This window comes from Nerophis ophidion, linkage group LG01 (assembly GCF_033978795.1).
Source record: "Nerophis ophidion isolate RoL-2023_Sa linkage group LG01, RoL_Noph_v1.0, whole genome shotgun sequence".
Lineage (NCBI taxonomy): Eukaryota > Metazoa > Chordata > Actinopteri > Syngnathiformes > Syngnathidae > Nerophis > Nerophis ophidion.
Window position 1 is genome coordinate 7,451,966 of NC_084611.1, and position 17,594 is coordinate 7,469,559.

General features: G+C 42.9%; 2 protein-coding genes across 3 annotated transcripts in view; one reads left to right on the plus strand and one right to left on the minus strand.

Annotated features, from left to right (window-relative positions):
- Positions 1-17,594, plus strand: part of LOC133551230 (zinc finger protein 771-like) — a 172,868-nt gene that overhangs the window by 121,841 nt on the left and 33,433 nt on the right. The gene's annotated exons all lie outside the window — the stretch shown is intronic.
- On the minus strand, positions 340-17,247 carry LOC133565695 (gastrula zinc finger protein XlCGF57.1-like). Of its 2 annotated transcripts, none has more exons than XM_061919510.1 (3): positions 16,929-17,247; positions 2,630-2,941; positions 340-2,426 (listed from the first exon to the last, which is right to left on the minus strand). In XM_061919510.1, exons 1-3 carry the CDS (start codon positions 17,041-17,043, stop codon positions 1,126-1,128), a joined length of 1,728 nt encoding a protein of 575 aa, XP_061775494.1. In that variant the 5' UTR covers positions 17,044-17,247; the 3' UTR covers positions 340-1,125. The 2 variants fall into 2 exon arrangements, with proteins under 2 accessions (XP_061775494.1, XP_061775488.1); XM_061919504.1 differs by having other exon boundaries at positions 2,573-2,941.

Below are 17,594 nucleotides of genomic sequence, written 5' to 3' on the forward strand. Positions count from 1 at the left end.
CACGCTATGGCCGAATAGCGTCAATAGCTATTCGCTCAATAGCTTCAGTTTCTTCTTCAATTTCATTTTCGCTATCTGCCTCCATACTCCGACCATCTGTTTCAATACATGCGTAATCTGTTGAATCGCTCAAGCCACTGACATCAGAGTCTGAATCCGAGCTAATGTCGCTATATCTTGCTGTGGTAACCGCCATGTTGTTTGTATTGGCAGCCCTGTATGAAATGGGAAATGGATAGTGGTTTCGAAGACAGCGAAGATAAGGCACTTTAAAGCTTTATTTAGGGATATTCCGGGACCGGTAAAATTTAGAAAAAAACTTAAAAAAAAACAACAAGCCACTGGGAACTGATTTTTATTGTTTTTAACCCTTTTGAAATTGTGATAATGTTCCCCTTTAAGGAAAAGCCCGCAATTCTCAAAAAAGGCTGAACAGTTTGAAGTTGGTACGGTTTAAATCGGGTGAAAAATGTGTACGGTAGAGAACGCCAACATCTTGGGAAGAAGTAAAAGTTAAAGTTGAATAACTAGATTATTTTTTTATGTCGAAAACCATATGCTCCAAAGCATTCACACAATAAAACAAGAGAATAAGTCTTTCATATCCTTTTTTGATGTACAGGCATGTTTAAATTTAAAATATTTAAAACCAAATATTACAATATTTTTGCATGATAATCTAATCTGGCTGAGAGTAGGCTACTCTAACAACACAATTTTGTAAATAAATTACACAAAGTATATATATCTTGGGAGTAATCAGTCACCCACCTCTTCGAAAATGTTTATATGTATCATCGCAGCGGCTACCTTTTTGTATAAGCGTACAACGTTTTCTGTTCTACTTTTACCTTTTTATTAGTGGGAAATCCACACGAGTCTTAATATATGAGTTCCCAAGTGTGTCACGTCTAAAGGGGTAAGCAAGCACTACAAGCATCATCTATTTACATATTCAAAGAAGACATGGGGTCATGAGGAGATAAGACTAAACTCCAAATAATCAAAATTTCTACAAAAATCTGTGGTATTTATGAAAGAGAGTGAATTTATTTAGAGGAGGTCCTGGGTTTGGTGGATGTCCCCACATAAGAGCAACATACCACAAATTAAACAGCTGACTGGTTATTCTCCCGTGTGTGTTCTTTTATGCTTTACTGCGCGTGCATTACTTTGGAATCTTTTGCCACACACTGAACATTTAAATGGTTTTTCCCCGGTGTGTGTTCTCATGTGTTGGGTCACATAACTATTACGAGAAAAGCTTTTACCACACACTGAACAACAAAACGGCCTCTCTCCTGTGTGTGTTCTCATGTGTCGAGTGAAGCTGTTCTTTTGGGTGTAGCTTTTACCACAAACTGAACAATCAAACGGCTTCTCTCCTGTGTGTGTTCTCATGTGTCGAGTGAAACTGCCGTTTTGAGTAAAGCTGTTACCGCAAACTGAACACATAAACGGTTTGTCTGCGGTGTGTATTCTTAAGTGTTGAGTCAAATTGCTTTTTTGAGAAAAGATTTTACCACAAACTGAACAATTAAATGGTTTTTGTCCTGTGTGGGTAAGTATGTGTTGGGTCACATGGCACTTTTTAGAAAAGCTTTTACCACAAACTGAACAGTTAAAAGGTTTTTCTCCTGTGTGTCTCTTCTGGTGTTCATTTAGATGGGCTTGTATGGAAAAGCTTTTACCACAAACTGAGCAGTTAAATGATTTTCCTTCTGTGTGTATTCTCATGTGTCGAATGAAACTGATCTTTTGAGTAAAGCGTTTACCACAAACTAAACAATTAAATGGTTTATCTGCTGTGTGTGTTCTTAGGTGTTGAGTCAAATTGCTCTTTTGAGTAAAGATTTTACCGCAAACTGAACAATTAAATGGTTTGTCTCCTGTGTGTATTCTCTCGTGTTGAGTCAAATGGCCCTTTATCATAAAGCTTTTACCGCATACTGAACAGTTAAATGGTTTTTCTCCCGTGTGTTTCCTCATGTGTTGAGTCAAATTGTACTTTTTAGTGAATCTTTTATCACAAATCGAGCATTTCAAACACGTTTTACCTCTCTTTTTGGAGCTTTCAGAGTGTTTGTTGTCAGTGTCAGTCCTCACATCACCTTCACAGTCTGTATCGCTGCTCAAAGTCACTTCAACCTCGTCTTCAGCCTCCCTATCTGATTGTGGAGTTAAGAGGTTGTCTCGTTTTGGTTTCTCTTCATCCTCGTCAGTCTTCACAGAGACAACAGTCAGTGGCAACTCTGTGAGATCATCCTTGTCCGGTTCGAAAAGAGACTCTCCCTCCTGAGTGATCCAGAGTTCCTCCTCTTCCTTTTTAATGTGGGGCGACTGTGGAGTCTCTTGCTTCAGAGTGAAGCTCCCCCCGTGCGACTGAGGAGAAAGTTCTTCCCGATGACCAATCAGCGGCTGGACGTCTACGGGACACAAACAACACAAACTTAAGCTCAGAAATGATCCATGATCTCTTCTTGAACTCACTATACATGTTCTCATGTGTGTCAAATGTCTCTTCTCAGTAAAGCCTTCGGCGCAAACTGAGCAGTCCAAATATATTTTTTACCTCTCTTCTTTTTAGAGCATTCAGAGTGTTTGTTGTCAGTGTGAGTCCTCATATCACCTTCACAGTCTGTATCGCTGCTCAAAGGTTTTTTAACCTCGTCTTGAGCCTCACTATCGAATAGTGAAGTTACACGGTTGTCTACTTGTGTTTTCTCGTCATCATCTTCAGCCTTCACAGAGACAACAGTCTGTGAAAATTTGGTGGGATCAGCTTCCTGTGGTCCTGGAAGAGACTCTCCTTCCTGATGGATCCGGAGTTCCTCCTCTTCCTTCTTAACGCAGGGTGGCTGTAGAGTCTCCGGGTTCAAAATTGAGCTCTGACCCAACTGACTGGGAAGTTTTTCTGGATGACCAATCGGCTGCCGGATGTCTGCAGGACAGAAAAAACACAAACACACTTCAGCTCAGACGGTGGTCTGTTAAAGGGGAACATTATCACCAAACCTATGTAAGCGTCAATATATACCTTGATGGTGCAGAAAAAAGACCATATATTTTTTTAACCGATTTCCGTATTCTAAATGGGTGTATTTTGGCAAACTAAACGCCTTTCTGTTTATCGGTCTTTCATCGATGACGTCAGAACGTGACGTCACCGAGGTAACACACCCGCCATATTCATTTTCACATTACAAACACCGGATCTCAGCTCTGTTATTTTCCGTTTTTTCAACTATTTTTTGGAACCTTGGAGACATCATGCCTCGTCGGTGTGTTGTCGGAGGGTGTAACAACACTAACAGGGAGGGATTCAAGTTGCACCACTGGCAAGAAATCTGCCGCCAGACCCCCATTGAATGTACCAGAGTGTCTTCACATTTGACCGGCGATGCTAAGACAGACATGGCACAGAGATGTATGGATAACCTGCAGATGCATTTGCAACGATAAACTCAACGAAATCACAGAGGTGAGTTTTATTGATGTTGTTGACTTATGTCCTACGCTAATCGATGCTAACATGCTATTTACGCTAGCTGTATGTACATTTGAAACTAGATATCCACATTTAATGCGAAACAAACACCTACCAATCGACGGATTTAGGTTGCTCCAGTGTCACAAGATGCGAAAGTCCTGATCGTTTGGTCCGCACATTTTACCGGCGATGCTAATAAGGCAGCCATGCTATGGGCCACTTCATTAGGTACGCCCACGCTATGGCCGAATAGCGTCAATAGCTATTCGCTCAATAGCTTCAATTTCTTCTTCAATTTCGTTTTCACTATCTGCCTCCATACTCCGACCATCTGTTTCAATACATGCGTAATCTGTTGAATCGCTTAAACCGCTGAAATCCGAGTCTGAATCCGAGCTAATGTCACTATATCTTGCTGTGGTAACCGCCATGTTGTTTGTATTGGCAGCACTGTGTGACGTCACAGGGAAATGGATAGTGGTTTCGAAGATAACGAAAATAAGGCACTTTAAAGCTTTATTTAGGAATATTCCGGGACCGGTAACATTTTGAAAAAAAATTCAAAAAATACAACAAGCCACTGGGAACTGATTTTTATTGTTTTTAACCCTTTTGAAATTGTGATAATGTTCCCCTTTAAGTGGTCTGGGGTCTATGCAGGTTATTGGTTTGCCGCTTAGCTTCTGGATAGCAACCATACTGCTAATCCAATCTGTGCTTTGTTAGACAGGTGAAATAATCTCTCTGGTTTCATCCTCACCACTGGTACTCTGCGTTTTGTAGGTTTTACCGGTTCCACTGTTAAAATATTTTCCCACTTAAAAGTGTCCCTAAACTAACATGGATTTTGCCCAATAAGAGGCGAACTGATGTCAGCAGCAACCACTATCTGGTCGTAGCATCAGTTAGATCAGTGTTTTTCCAACCTTTTTTGAGCCAAGGCACATTTTTGGCGTTGAAAATACCCGGAGGCACCCCAACAGAAAAAATCATGAAAAAAACAAAACTTAGTTGACAGTAAAAAGTCGTTGACGCAATTGTTGGATATGACTTTAAACCATAACCAACTATGTATCAATATAGCTCTTGTCTCAAAGTAGGTCTACTGTCACATCAGGCCATTTTTTTGGCTGTTTTCCTGTGTGTAGTGTTTTAGTTCTTGTCTTGCGCTCCTATTTTGGTGCCTTTTTCTCTTTTCTGGTATTTTCCTGTAACAGTTGCATGTCTTCCTTTGAGCGATATCTCCCGCATCTACTTTGTTTTAGCAATCAAGAATATTTCAGTTGTTCTTATCCTTCTTTGTGGGTACATTGTTGACTGTCATGTTCGGATGTACATTGTGGACGCCCTCTTTGCTCCACAGTAAGTCTTTGCTGTCGTCCAGCATTCTGTTTTTTGTTTACTTTGTAGCCAGTTCAGTTTTAGTTTCGTTCTGCATAGCCTTCCCTAAGCTTCAATGCCTTTTCTTAGGGGCACTCACCTTTTGTTTATTTTTGGTTGAAGCATTTGATACCCTTTTACCTTTACCCTGCCTCCCGCTGTTTCCGACATCTACAAAGCAATTAGCTGCCGGCTGCCACCTACTGATATGGAAGAGTATTACACGGTTACTCTGCCGAGCTCTAGACAGCACCGACACTCAACAACAACTCATATTTGCAGACTATAATTACTGGTTTGCAAAAAATTGTTTTAACCCAAATAGGTGAAATCAGTTAACCTCCCACCGCACACCAGACTGTAGCTAGTGTGCCGTGGCACAGTGGTTGAAAAACACTGAGTTAGAGTGAAGCTTTGGAAAGCAGGCATCGAGAAACAGAAGGAGATAGTTTGATGTTGCGAAACTAAAAGACCCTAAGGTTCGAAAATTGTTTGTACTGCAACTGAAGAAAAGGTTTCAAGCTCTACATGTTCTGCATTTCTTGATGAATCTCAAGAAATGCAGGACATGTGGGACAGGACCAAGACCACATACATTCAGATAAGTGAAGCATGCCTGAGTCGCAGAGTAAATGAAAATAAGGGATGGCTATCAGCAGAAGTGAAAAGAGATAAAGAAACCTGTCATTACCTCAAAACAGAATTCCAACCAGGGCTGGGCGATATTGGCTTTTATTAATATCGCAATATTTTTATGCCAAATTGCGATATACGATATATATTACGATATTTTGCCTTAGCCTTGAATGAACACTTGATGCATATAATCACAGCAGTATGATGATTCTATGTGTCTACATTCAAACATTCTTCTTCATACTGCATTAATATATGCCACTTTTAAACTTTCATGCAGAGAAGGAAATCACAACTAAGTCAATTGACCAAAACTGTTTTCATTAAATACTCTTCATTCTCTTACAGGTGACTTTTTAAATGAAATAACAAATTATTAGTGTTGCTACCTTTTTGTAGTAACACTTCTGCTGTATATTTTGCATTAAATGATTGCTATTTTTATTAGTAGATTGCACAGTACAGTACATATTCCTTACAATTGACCACTAAATGGTAACACCTGAATAAGTTTTCCAACTTGTTTAAGTCGGGGTCCACGTTAATCAATTCATGTTACAAATATATACTATCAGCGTAATATAGTCATCACAGAGGTTAATCATCATAGTATATACATTGAACAGCATATTGCTGTTGTCTGCTGAATATCTTCCCACTTGAGGCCAATCCACCGCCAGATGATGGATCCCCTGCTCACTATTTTGGGCATTTATCGTTCTTCCTCCATTTGTGATAAGTTTCTCACGAGCTCTCTCTCTCTGATCGGCGAGGGCTATGACGCTAGAATCGCGAGAGTATGCGACGTATGTAAGAAGGTGGACTTGTTTTCCGTATCTGTGAGAATGAGAGACGAGGACGAGTGAGAAAGGCCTGTTGTGTGATGCCTGCAGCTAAAAGCAACTCCACCTGCCTCAGCTAACGTTAGCCATGCTAACGTTAGCTCTCGGCGAGAGCATATGAGTCTACATGCGCGACAGTATGTGACGTATGTAAGAAGGCGGGCTTATTTTATGTCTCTGTGAGAAGGAGACACGCCAGTAATGCAATGCACGCAGCTTAAAGGGGAACATTATCAGCAGACCTATGTAAGCGTCAATATATACCTTGATGGTGCAGAAAAAAGACCCTATATATTTTTTAACCGCTTTCCGAACTCTAAATGGGTGAATTTTGGCGAATTAGACGCCTTTCTGTTCATCGCTCTGGAGGTGATGACGTCAGAACGTGACGTCACCGAGGTAATACAGCCGCCATTTTCATTTTTAACACATTACAAACACCGGGTCTCAGCTTTGTTAATTTACGTTTTTTTTTTTCAATTTTTTGGAACCTTGGAGACATCATGCCTCGTCGGTGTGTTGTCGGAGGGTGTAACAACACTAACAGGGAGGGATTCAAGTTGCACCACTGGCCCGAAGATGCAGAATTGTCTCCCCCGCCAGACCCCCATTGAATGTGCCAGAGTGTCTCCACATTTTACCGGCGATGCTAAGGCAGACATGGCACAGAGATGTATGGATAACCTGCAGATATATTTGCAATGATTAAGTCAACTAAATCACAAAGGTGAGTTTTGTTGATGTTGACTTATGTGCTAATCAGACATATTTGGTTGCGGCGTGACTGCCAGCTAATCGATGCTAACGTGCTAAGCTAATCGATGCTAACATGCTATTTACCGGCAGTGCTAAAGCAGACATGGCACAGAGATGTATGGATAACCTGCAGATGCATTTGCAACGATAAAGTCACTGAAATCACAAAGGTGAGTTATGTTGATGTTGACTGCCAGCTAATCGATGCTAACATGCTATCTACCGGTGGTGCTAAAGCAGACATGGCACAGAGATGTATGGATAACCTGCAGATGCATTTGCAACTGTATTACGTTTCCTTCCACTCACATTTAATGCGAAACAAATACTTACCAATCGCAGGATTTAAGTTGCTCCAGTGTCACAAGATGCGAAAGTCCTGATCGTTTGGTCCGCACATTTTTCCGACGATGCTAACGCAGCTATTTGGCCATGCTATGGCTATGAATAGCGTCAATAGCTATTCGCTCAATAGCTTCAGTTTCTTCTTCAATACTTTCATACTCCAACCATCCGTTTCAATACATGCGTAATCTGTTGAATCGCTTAAGTCGCTGAAATCCGAGTCTGAATCCGAGCTAATGTCGCTATATCTTTCTGTGGTATTCCCATTGTTTGTTTACATTGGCAGCACTGTATGACGTCACAGGGAAATGAACAGTGGCTTCGAGAGAGCGAAAATAAGGCACTTTAAAACTTTTTTTAGGGATATTCCGAGACCAGTAAAATTTTGAAAAAAAATAAAAAAAATACAACAAGCCACTGGGAACTGATTTTTATTGTTTTTAACCCTTTTGAAATTGTGATAATGTTCCCCTTTAAACGGGGATAGCAGGTCCATTCTATGTGTCATACTTGATCATTTCACGATATTGCCATATTTTTGCTGAAAGGATTTAGTAGAGAACATCCACGATAAAGTTTGCAACTTTTGGTGCTGATAAAAAAGCCTTGCCTGTACCGGAAGTAGCAGACATATAATGCGAGTGACGTCATGGGTTGTGGAGCTCCTCACATCTGAACATTGTTTACAATCATGGCCACCAGCAGCGAGAACGATTCGGATCGAGAAAGCGACGATTTCCCTATTAATTTAAGCGAGGATGAAAGATTTGTGGATGAGCAAAGTGAGAGTGAAGGACTAGAAAAAAAAAAAAAAAAGACTATACAGTGGGAGCGATTCAGATGTTATTAGACAAAGTTACTACGATAATTCTGGAAAATCCCTTATCTGCTTATTTTGTTACTAGTGTTTTAGTGGGATTATATGGCCGTACCTGTACAACCTGAAGGTCGGCCCCGCACCTTTCTTCAGCACCAGTCGACGGGTGGTGTCGATGCCCATCTCTGCCCTTCGCAAGGGACCCTCTTCGAAACACGGTCTTTCAAAATGATCGCTGCAGAATACACTGTACTTTGTGTGTGTGGTCCAACCCAACCGTGTTCGCTTGACCGCTCGGTTCCATAGTAAAGCTTCACCGTCATCTTTCCATCCATCCATCTTCTTCCGCTTATCCGAGGTCGGGTCGCGGGGGCAGCAGCCTAAGCAGGGAAGCCCAGACTTCCCTATCTCCAGCCACTTCGTCTAGCTCTTCCCGGGGGATCCCGAGGCGTTCCCAGGCCAGCCGGGAGACATAGTCTTCCCAACGTGTCCTGGGTCTTCCCCGTGGCCTCCTACCGGTTGGACGTGCCCTAAACACCTCCCTAGGGAGGCGTTCGGGTGGCATCCTGACCAGATGCCCGAACCACCTCATCTGGCTCCTCTCCATGTGGAGGAGCAGCGGCTTTACTTTGAGTTCCTCCCGGATGGCAGAGCTTCTCACCCTATCTCTAAGGGAGAGACCCGCCACACGGCGGAGGAAACTCATTTGGGCCGCTTGTACCCGTGATCTTATCCTTTTGGTCATGACCCAAAGCTCATGACCATAGGTGAGGATGGGAAAGTAGATTGACCGGTAAATTGAGAGCTTTGCCTTCCGGCTCAGCTCCTTCTTCACCACAACGGATCGGTACAACGTCCGCATTACTGAAGACGCCGCACCGATCCGCCTGTCGATCTCACCATCCACTCTTCCCTCACCCGTGAACAAGACTCCTAGGTACTTGAACTCCTCCACTTGGGGCAGGGTCTCCTCCCCAACCCGGAGATGGCATTCCACCCTTTTCCGGGCGAGAACCACGGACTCGGACTTGGAGGTGCTGATTCTCATTCCGGTCGCTTCACACTCGGCTGCAAATGTAAACAATGAAACACCGTGTTTGTGTTGCTAAATGCGGCTGCGGACCCTTTGGGACTGTGTGACAAGGGGTGGCACTTTCGTGACCTCTGTGGTGCTTTTTTTGTGGACTTCTGGATCTGCCTCCCGGGAGCCTTTTGGCCATGGAGACCAGCTGCTGGGTGTCTGCTACACCAGAGTCTGTTTGGAGGGACTGGAGGAGATGCGGATGAGGGGACAGGGCTGTGGAGCTAGCACTGAGCGCTGGGACGGAGAGGCTTTGCGGTGTCTTGGCTGGGTGAGCAGGTGTCGGACACCTCAGTCACCTTGGACGTATCCTCGCTCATCCATGCGGACTGGACACTGGCCGAGAGTGGAGTCGGCTGTCTTGGTTGCTTTGTTGGGTCTGCTTCTGTCTCTGGCCATGCTCCCTCCTCCCCAGCAGACGATGGCGTGGAACACCACAGAGGCCACCACAGTGGATATGTTTCTTTTACTTTTTATTCATAGCTGTATGTAGAAGTGTCTGCTTGTATCTGCTGCTTTAATGTCTTTAATGTCCTCTGTGTTCTTTGATGTTTGATGCTTCCCTCTTACACACATGGAAGAGGGATGTGTACTATGGCTATGAGTTGTTTTTTTATTTTTTTTTATTTATTTGTTTTTTTCCCTTGGCCTCAGTCTGCACCTCCTCTCCAGGGCCCAGGCAAAGACCGATTTTTTAAATTTTATTTTAATCTTCTATTTTTTTCTCTCCCCCCCCCCCTTTGTTTACCTTTATCTCATCTTTTTTGTAAGGGGCGCTGGAAGCCGGCAGACCCGTCAGCGATCCTGTTCTGTCTCCCTGTAATGTTTGTCTAAACTTGAATGGGATTGTGCTGAAAATTTTAATTTTCCTGAAGGAACTCTCCTGACGGAATAAATAAAGTACTATCTAATCTAATCTAATACAACTCTTCCCAGCTACAGCTTTCTTCTTTGATGTCTCCATTGTCCATTGAACAAATTGCAAAATATTCAGCAACACAAATGTCCAGAATACTGTGTAATTATGCGATGAAAACAGACGACTTATAGCTGGGAACGATGCTGTAATAAAATGTTCTCTACAATGACACGTCATAATACCACGACGTTTCAGCAGGATACTTCGGAGCGAAATTTAAAATTGCAATTTAGTAAACTAAAAAGGCCGTATTGGCATTTGTTGCAATGTTAATATTTCATCATTGATATATAAACTATCAGCCTGCGTGGTCGCTAGTAGTGGCTTTCAGTAGACCTTTATTGTAAGCATTATTTTCAGGTACCGGCTTTCCACTTGTGCCAGATAAATTCAGCTTAAATAAGTGCATGAAAAATACAACTCACTATAAACGCCTGGGCTTGTTTCTTTGCAATGTGATCCACAGCAGGTTACCATCAACCTGCTGGGGACTGCAGATGGAAATCAGCCTTTGGCTACAATCTGTCACATTTCTAGTTTACTGTATATGTTCATCAATATGCATCGTATTATGTCACAAAGTTATAACAAATGGCATCTTTCTATCAGGCAGGGGTTTCAGACACGGCCCCCACCTTATTATGAAAGTTTAATGTTAGTGCGGCCCGCACGTTTTATATGAATGGCGCTTGACAGCGTTGTGTGCGGAGCTGAAGGAATCTACCAATCACGGTGTGGTATGTGGCTCTCGAAGGCCGAACATTGACGTCACTTGCGTGATGCAAGCAGAGAAACGTTTTTCCACTTTTCCACTACACCAGGGGTGTCAAACTCAAATACAGAGTGGGCCAAAATTTCAAACGGAACAAAGCCGCGGGCCAAGGTTGAACAAATTAACCTTTTAAGAGGGATCCAAACAAGTTTTGCATTGAATATTGAACAAGCAAGGCTTATATAACTTTATAGTGACATGCAAAGTCGAGTTTCAAATTATCCATCCATTTTCTACCGCTTGTCCCTTCTAGGGTCGATGGAGCCAACCTCAGCTGCATTCGGGCGGAAGGCGGCGTACACCCTGGACAAGTCGCCACCTCATCACAGGGCGAACACAAATAGACAACATTCACACTCACATCCACACACCAGGGCCAATTTAGTGTTGCTAATTAACCTATCAATAATAATTGAAAAATATCAATGGCATAAAAAATTTAATTTTAATAAAAATTGGAGGCGCCGGGTTTGGTGGTAGCGGGGGTGTATATTTTGGCGTACAGGAAGAGTTAGTGCTGCAATGGCTTCTGGGTATTACGTGTGTTACGGTGCAGATGTTCTCCCGAAACGTGTTTGTCATTCTTGTTTGGTGTGGCGTATATTTGTAACAGTGTTAAAGTCGTTTATACGGCCACCCTCAGTGTGACCTGTATGGCTGTTGACCAAGTATGCTTGCATTCATTCGTGTGTGTTAAAGCAGCAGATATTATGTGACTGGGCCGGCACGTTGTTCGTATGGCGGAAAAGCGGACGTGACGACAGGTTGTAGAGGACGCTAAAGGCAGTGCTTTCGAGGCACGCCCCCAATATTGTTGTCCGGGTGGAAATTGGGAGAAATTCGGAAGAATCGTCGCCCCGGGAGATTTTCTGGAGGGGCAGTGAAATTCGGGAGTCTCTCGTGTAAATCGTGAGGGTTGGCAAATGCGTTGTTACAGAGGCACCGCCCCTGTATAATACTGCCAGGCCAGTTCTAATCTTAATTTGATATTACCTCAAGGGCCAGATTTTGACACCCATGCACTAGACTCTCTCTCTCCCTCACTCCTTCCCTCTTCCTCTCTCCCTCTCTTCCCCCCTCCTCCGGCGCCGCTGTAAACAGTCCGGGCCGGGGAAACGAGCGGAACGGTAGCTTCCAGAGCACTCCGCGGAAGGACCGAGCGACAATACAAAACCGTGGTGTACTGGACCCCAGCGCGGATATTCCGACAAAGAGTCGCTGGGCGAATCGGACGTGTAACACATTAGTCGTGATGTTAGCCTGTTCATGGCTAATTGTGTTCCCGTAACTGTAAACTCCACGGCGAGCCCACCAGCCCCCACTCCCCCTCCTGTTGGCTCCAGACAGAGACGATTTTTGTTATTTGGGTCCAAAATGGCTCTTTCAACATTCTAGGTTGGCAACCCTTGCGTTAGTAGAAAAGCGGAAGATGAGTGGAAGCGACAGAGACGTTGCCATGGAGACGAGGTTTTTTTTTTACGCGCCTGGCTGCCGTCACACCGCGACACCTGACAATTTTTGAGATAATTGTCTCCCAGCTTATCCGAAGCTCTTCTCCACCTTGAACTTCAATAAGTCCAAGTACAGGTCCAGACTTACTGGTGATCATCTTCAAGCCATACTGAGGGTCTCAACTGCTTCCTCTCTCCAGCCAAATGTAGCTCAGCTATGAGAGAGGAAGCGCTGCCAGGTGTCCAGCAGCAAGAAGTAGGCAAGAAAAGCCATGTTCGGGTTCACATATTTATTTATTTTTACTTCTCACATAGTAAGTACCGTATTTCTCGGATTATACGTCGCTCCGGAGTATACGTCGCACTGGCCGAGAATGCATAATAACAAGGGAAAAAAATATATATACATCATATAAGTTGCATTTTGGGGGGAAATTTATTTGATAAAATCCAACAAGAATAGATATTTGACAGGCAATTTAAAATAAATAAAGAATAGTGAACAACAGGCTGAATAAGTGTACGTTATATGAGGCATAAATAACCAACTGAGAAGGTACCTGGTATGTTAACCTAACATATTATGGTAAGAGTCATTCAAATAAGTATAACATATAGGACATGCTATACGTTTACCAAAAAATCTGTCACTCCTAATTAGGGGTGTAACGGTACGTGTATTTGTATTGAACCGTTTCGGTACTGGAGTTCCGGTTCGTTACGAGGGTGTATCGAACGAGTTTGTAATGTAAAATCTTAACAAGCTGCTCTGCTTCCTGCCTCTGTCTGAGCACTGATTTTGGAGAAATCACTGCACGTAAGCAATGCCATTACGGAGTTCTGATCCCTCAGGCGGTGCAGCATCAAAAACCGACATCAGTGTGTAAAGGATATCACCACATGGGCTGAGGAACACTTCATAAAACCGCTGTCAGTAACTACAGTTGGTCGCTACATCTGTAAGTGCAAGTTAAAACTCTACTATGCAAAGCCAAACCCATTTATCAACAATATCCTGAAACGCCGCCGGTTGGCTGGTCCTGAGCTCACCTAGGATGGACTAATGCAAAGTGGAAAGGTGTTCTGTGGTCTGACGAGTCCACATTTCAAATGATATTTGGAAACAGAGGACATGGTATCTTCCAGAACAAAGAGGAAAAGAACCATTCGGATCGTTATAGGCGAAAAGTTCAAAAGCCAGCATCTGTGATGGTATGGGGGTGTATTAGTGCCCAAGGCATGGGTAACTTACACATCTGGGAGGGCACCATTTATGCTAAAAAGGAACAACACCAAAGTTATCATGGACGCCCCTGCTTATTTCAGCAAGACAAGTGTTACAACAGCGTGGCTTTGTAAAAAAAAGAGTGCGGGTACTTTGCTGGCCCGCCTGCAGCCCAGACCTGTCTCCCATTGAAAATGTGTGGAGCATTATGAAGCGTAAAATACGACAAGGACTGTTGAATGACTGAAGCTCTACATAAAACAAAAATGGGAAAGAATTCCACTTTCAAAGCTTCAACAATTAGTTTCCTCAGTTCCCAAAGGTTTGGGTGTTGCTAAAAGAAAAGGTGATGTAACACAGTGGTGAACATGCCCTTTCCCAAATACTTTGGCACGTGTTGCAGCCATGAATTTCGAAGTTAATTATTATTTGCAAAATAAAATAAAGTTTATGGGTTTGAACATCAAATATCTTGTCTTTGTAGTGCGTTCAATTTAATATGTGTGGAAAAGGATTTGCAAATCATTGTATTCTGTTTATATTTACATCCAACACAATTTCCCAACTTATATGGAAACGGGGTTTGTACTTTGAATTATTTACATTATTTACAATCCGGGGTGGTAGCAGGTGTGGTGTGGAGGAAAGTTGGGGCTAGGTTTGGTTGACATCATCACTTCAGTCATCAACAATTGCATCTTCAGAGAAATAGACATTGAAACAGTGTAGGTCTGACTTGGTAGAATATTTACAGCGAGCAGTGAACATAGTGAGTTCAAAAAGCATATTGATTATTTACAATACGGGGAGGTGGGATGTGGAGAGGGGAGGGTGTTTGTCAAGGGTTTGAGTTACCTGGAGGTGTTCTTTTAGTGCGGTTTTGAAGGAGGATAGAGATCCACTTTCTTTTACACCCGTTGGGAGTGCATTCTACATTGATGTGGCATTGAAGAAGAATGATTTAAGACCTTTGTTAGATCGGAATCTGGGTTTAACGTGGTTTGTGGAGCTCCCCCTGGTGTTGTGGTTATGTCGGTAATTTACGTTAAGGAAGTAGTTTGACATGTACTTCGGTATCAGGGAGGTGTAGCGGATTTTATAGACTAGGCTCAGTGCAAGTTGTTTTACTCTGTCCTCCACCCTGAGCCAGCCCACTTTGGAGAAGTGGGTTACAGTGAGGTGTGATCCGGGGTGGAGGTCTAGAAGTAACCTGACTAGCTTGTTCTGGGATGTTTGGAGTCTAGATTTGAGGGTTTTGGAGGTGCTGGGGTACCAGGAGGTGCAAGCGTAATCCAAAAAGGGTTGAATGAGAGTTCCCGCTAGAATCTTCATGAGGCTTTTGTTGACCAGATAGGAGATTCTGTGGAGAAATCTTGTTCGTTGATGGACCTTTTTGATCACCTTGGTTGCCATTTTATCACAGGAAAGATTAGCCTCTAGAATGGAACCTAAGTAGGTGACCTCATCTTTCCTGGTGACAACAATGTCACCCACTTTTATAGTGAAGTCACTGATGTTACGTCCGTGTGGCATAGCGATGCCAAGTTTGTCCCGTCGTGGATGCGTCGAACGAGAACACAGCAAGGGATAAGATATTACGATTTATTAATGTAACAAATAGAGCTATGAACAAAAATACTGGAGCTTACAGACAAAACAAACCAAGGGCGCTAGCATGAAAGCTAGGAATACAACTGGCTTCCTGTGCACTTAAGATGTGACTTTAAGGTTTTACTACTTACGTATAAAATACTACACGGTCTAGCTCCATCCTATCTTGCCGATTGTATTGTACCATATGTCCCGGCAAGAAATCTGCCTTCAAAGGACTCCGGCTTATTAGTGATTCCCAAAGCCCAAAAAAAGTCTGCGGGCTATAGAGCGTTTTCCGTTTGGGCTCCAGTACTCTGGAATGCCCTCCCGGTAACAGTTTGAGATGCCACCTCAGTAGAAGCATTGAAGTCTCACCTTAAAACTCATTTGTATACTCTAGCCTTTAAATAGACTCTCTTTTTAGACCAGTTGATCTGCCGTTTGTTTTCTTTTTCTCCTATGTCCCACTCTCCCTTGTGGAGGGGGTCCGATCCGGTGGCCATGTACTGCTTGCCTGTGTATCGGCTGGGGACATCTCTGCGCTGCTGATCCGCCTCCGCTTGGGATGGTTTCTTGCTGGCTCCGCTGTGAACGGGACTCTCGCTGCTGTGTTGGATCCGCTTTGGACTGGACTCTCGCGACTGTGTTGGATCCAATATGGATTTAACTTTCACAGTATCATGTTAGACCCGTTCGACATCCATTGCTTTCGTCCTCTCCAAGGTTCTCATAGTCAACATTGTCACCGACGTCCCACTGGGTGTGAGTTTTCCTTGCCCTTATGTGGTCCTACCGAGGATGTGGGAGTGGTTTGTGTTGTGGTTTGTGCAGCCCTTTGAGACACTAGTGATTTAGGGCTATATAAGTAAACATTGATTGATTGATGATTGAAATAGAAAAACTAAACTGGCACGTAGGCACACAAAAAGGAAAAACTAAACATTTAACATTAGAGCTAAGAATGAAACAAATGCATAGCGTGAGAGCTCGCGAGAATAATAAATAAAGAGTTGCGTGTAAGCAAATTAGCATAGCAGACGTACCATTGCGTGAGAGAAAATTTGGATCCCAGACTGAACAACAAAAGGAGGCAGGCTTATATAGGGAAGTGATCAAATGTGACAGGTGTGCGGGAACCAAGAGTAGCAGGTGAAACTAATGTGAAACCATGGAAACAGACCAAACTAAGCAGGTGGAACGACAGAGTGATACAAAAACTGGAACAATAAACAATAATATGTAGCGATCCGAAAGGCGGATCTCAACTGACTTTCTTAAAGTTGATTTGGGACCCAAATAGGATAGATACAGTTTTACCAAAGTGTATGGAAAGTTTGTCAGTTGCAAGTACAATCATGGCAAAGAAGGGGGAGCTGGTCAAAATAACAGTGCTTCATCCGTGATCTCTTCTTTAAAATATTTTTTTACGCAATTGTTAATTTGCTCTTCTAGTTTCTTTATGTGACTTTTGCATTCTTTCATCTCTGCATTCTTCAAGCTAACAATCATGGCGGCCCTTTGTTTACATTGTTGAAAAGTCGGCTAATATTTCATCAACGCTCTTTTCAACGCTTGCAGTGGCCTCCAAAACTACGTTGTTTGAAACTTCCAACTCGCTCACCTTCATTTGCAGTTTTTGTCTTTCTCTCCGTTGGTGATTTGCTGGAAGTTTCTGATTCTCTTTCAGTTTCTCTTTGACATGACGTCGCCATCTTAGCATAGCAGTAGTCGTCCATCTTCTATCACGTCTTCAATCTTCACTTCAGGTAACACTCCGTCGCTCCTAACTAAACTTCCATTTCGTGGGCTTTAGAGAAGACGAACCGTTGTCTTTATATCTGAGGTTTGAAACTTTTCTAATCTTCAGGAAGCCACAACCACGCTGTCCGCCATCTTTGGTCTTTTCCCTTTGCCGCCGCTCGATCAGGTTGCGCATGCGCCAGAAGTCAGCAACTTCCGTTTCCTATTTGACGAAGTGACATCTTGTCTTTATTTTGAAATAACAAAAAAAAAACAAAAAAAAAAAACGTTCGTAAAATAGGAAATACAAGTTGCTGATTTGTGTATTTTGTCTTTTTTTGCCACCGCGCATGCGCCTGAAGTAAGCGACTTCCGTTTTCCACTTGACAGTGACGTCATGTCTTTATTTTGAAAAACAAATCAACAAAACAACCATCGTTAAAGAGGAAATATAAGTTGCTGATTTTTTGCACATTAGCAGACGAATCCAAATACTTTAGAGGCGACCAAGTTTTTTTTTGTTTGTTTTTTATTGAACAACAAACGT

What these genes read in the sequence shown, in the direction of transcription:
- LOC133565695 (XM_061919504.1), bottom strand. Translation starts at nt 17,043, where the DNA reads ATGGACGACTACTGCTATGCTAAGATGGCGACGTCATGTCAAAGAGAA. An exon ending in GACAAAAACTGCAAATGAAG is followed by an intron (nt 2,942 to 16,928) that starts GTGAGCGAGTTG and finishes TCTGTCCTGCAG; the next exon opens with ACATCCGGCAGCCGATTGGT. An exon ending in ATGCTCTAAAAAGAAGAGAG is followed by an intron (nt 2,427 to 2,572) that starts GTAAAAAATATA and finishes TGTGTCCCGTAG; the next exon opens with ACGTCCAGCCGCTGATTGGT.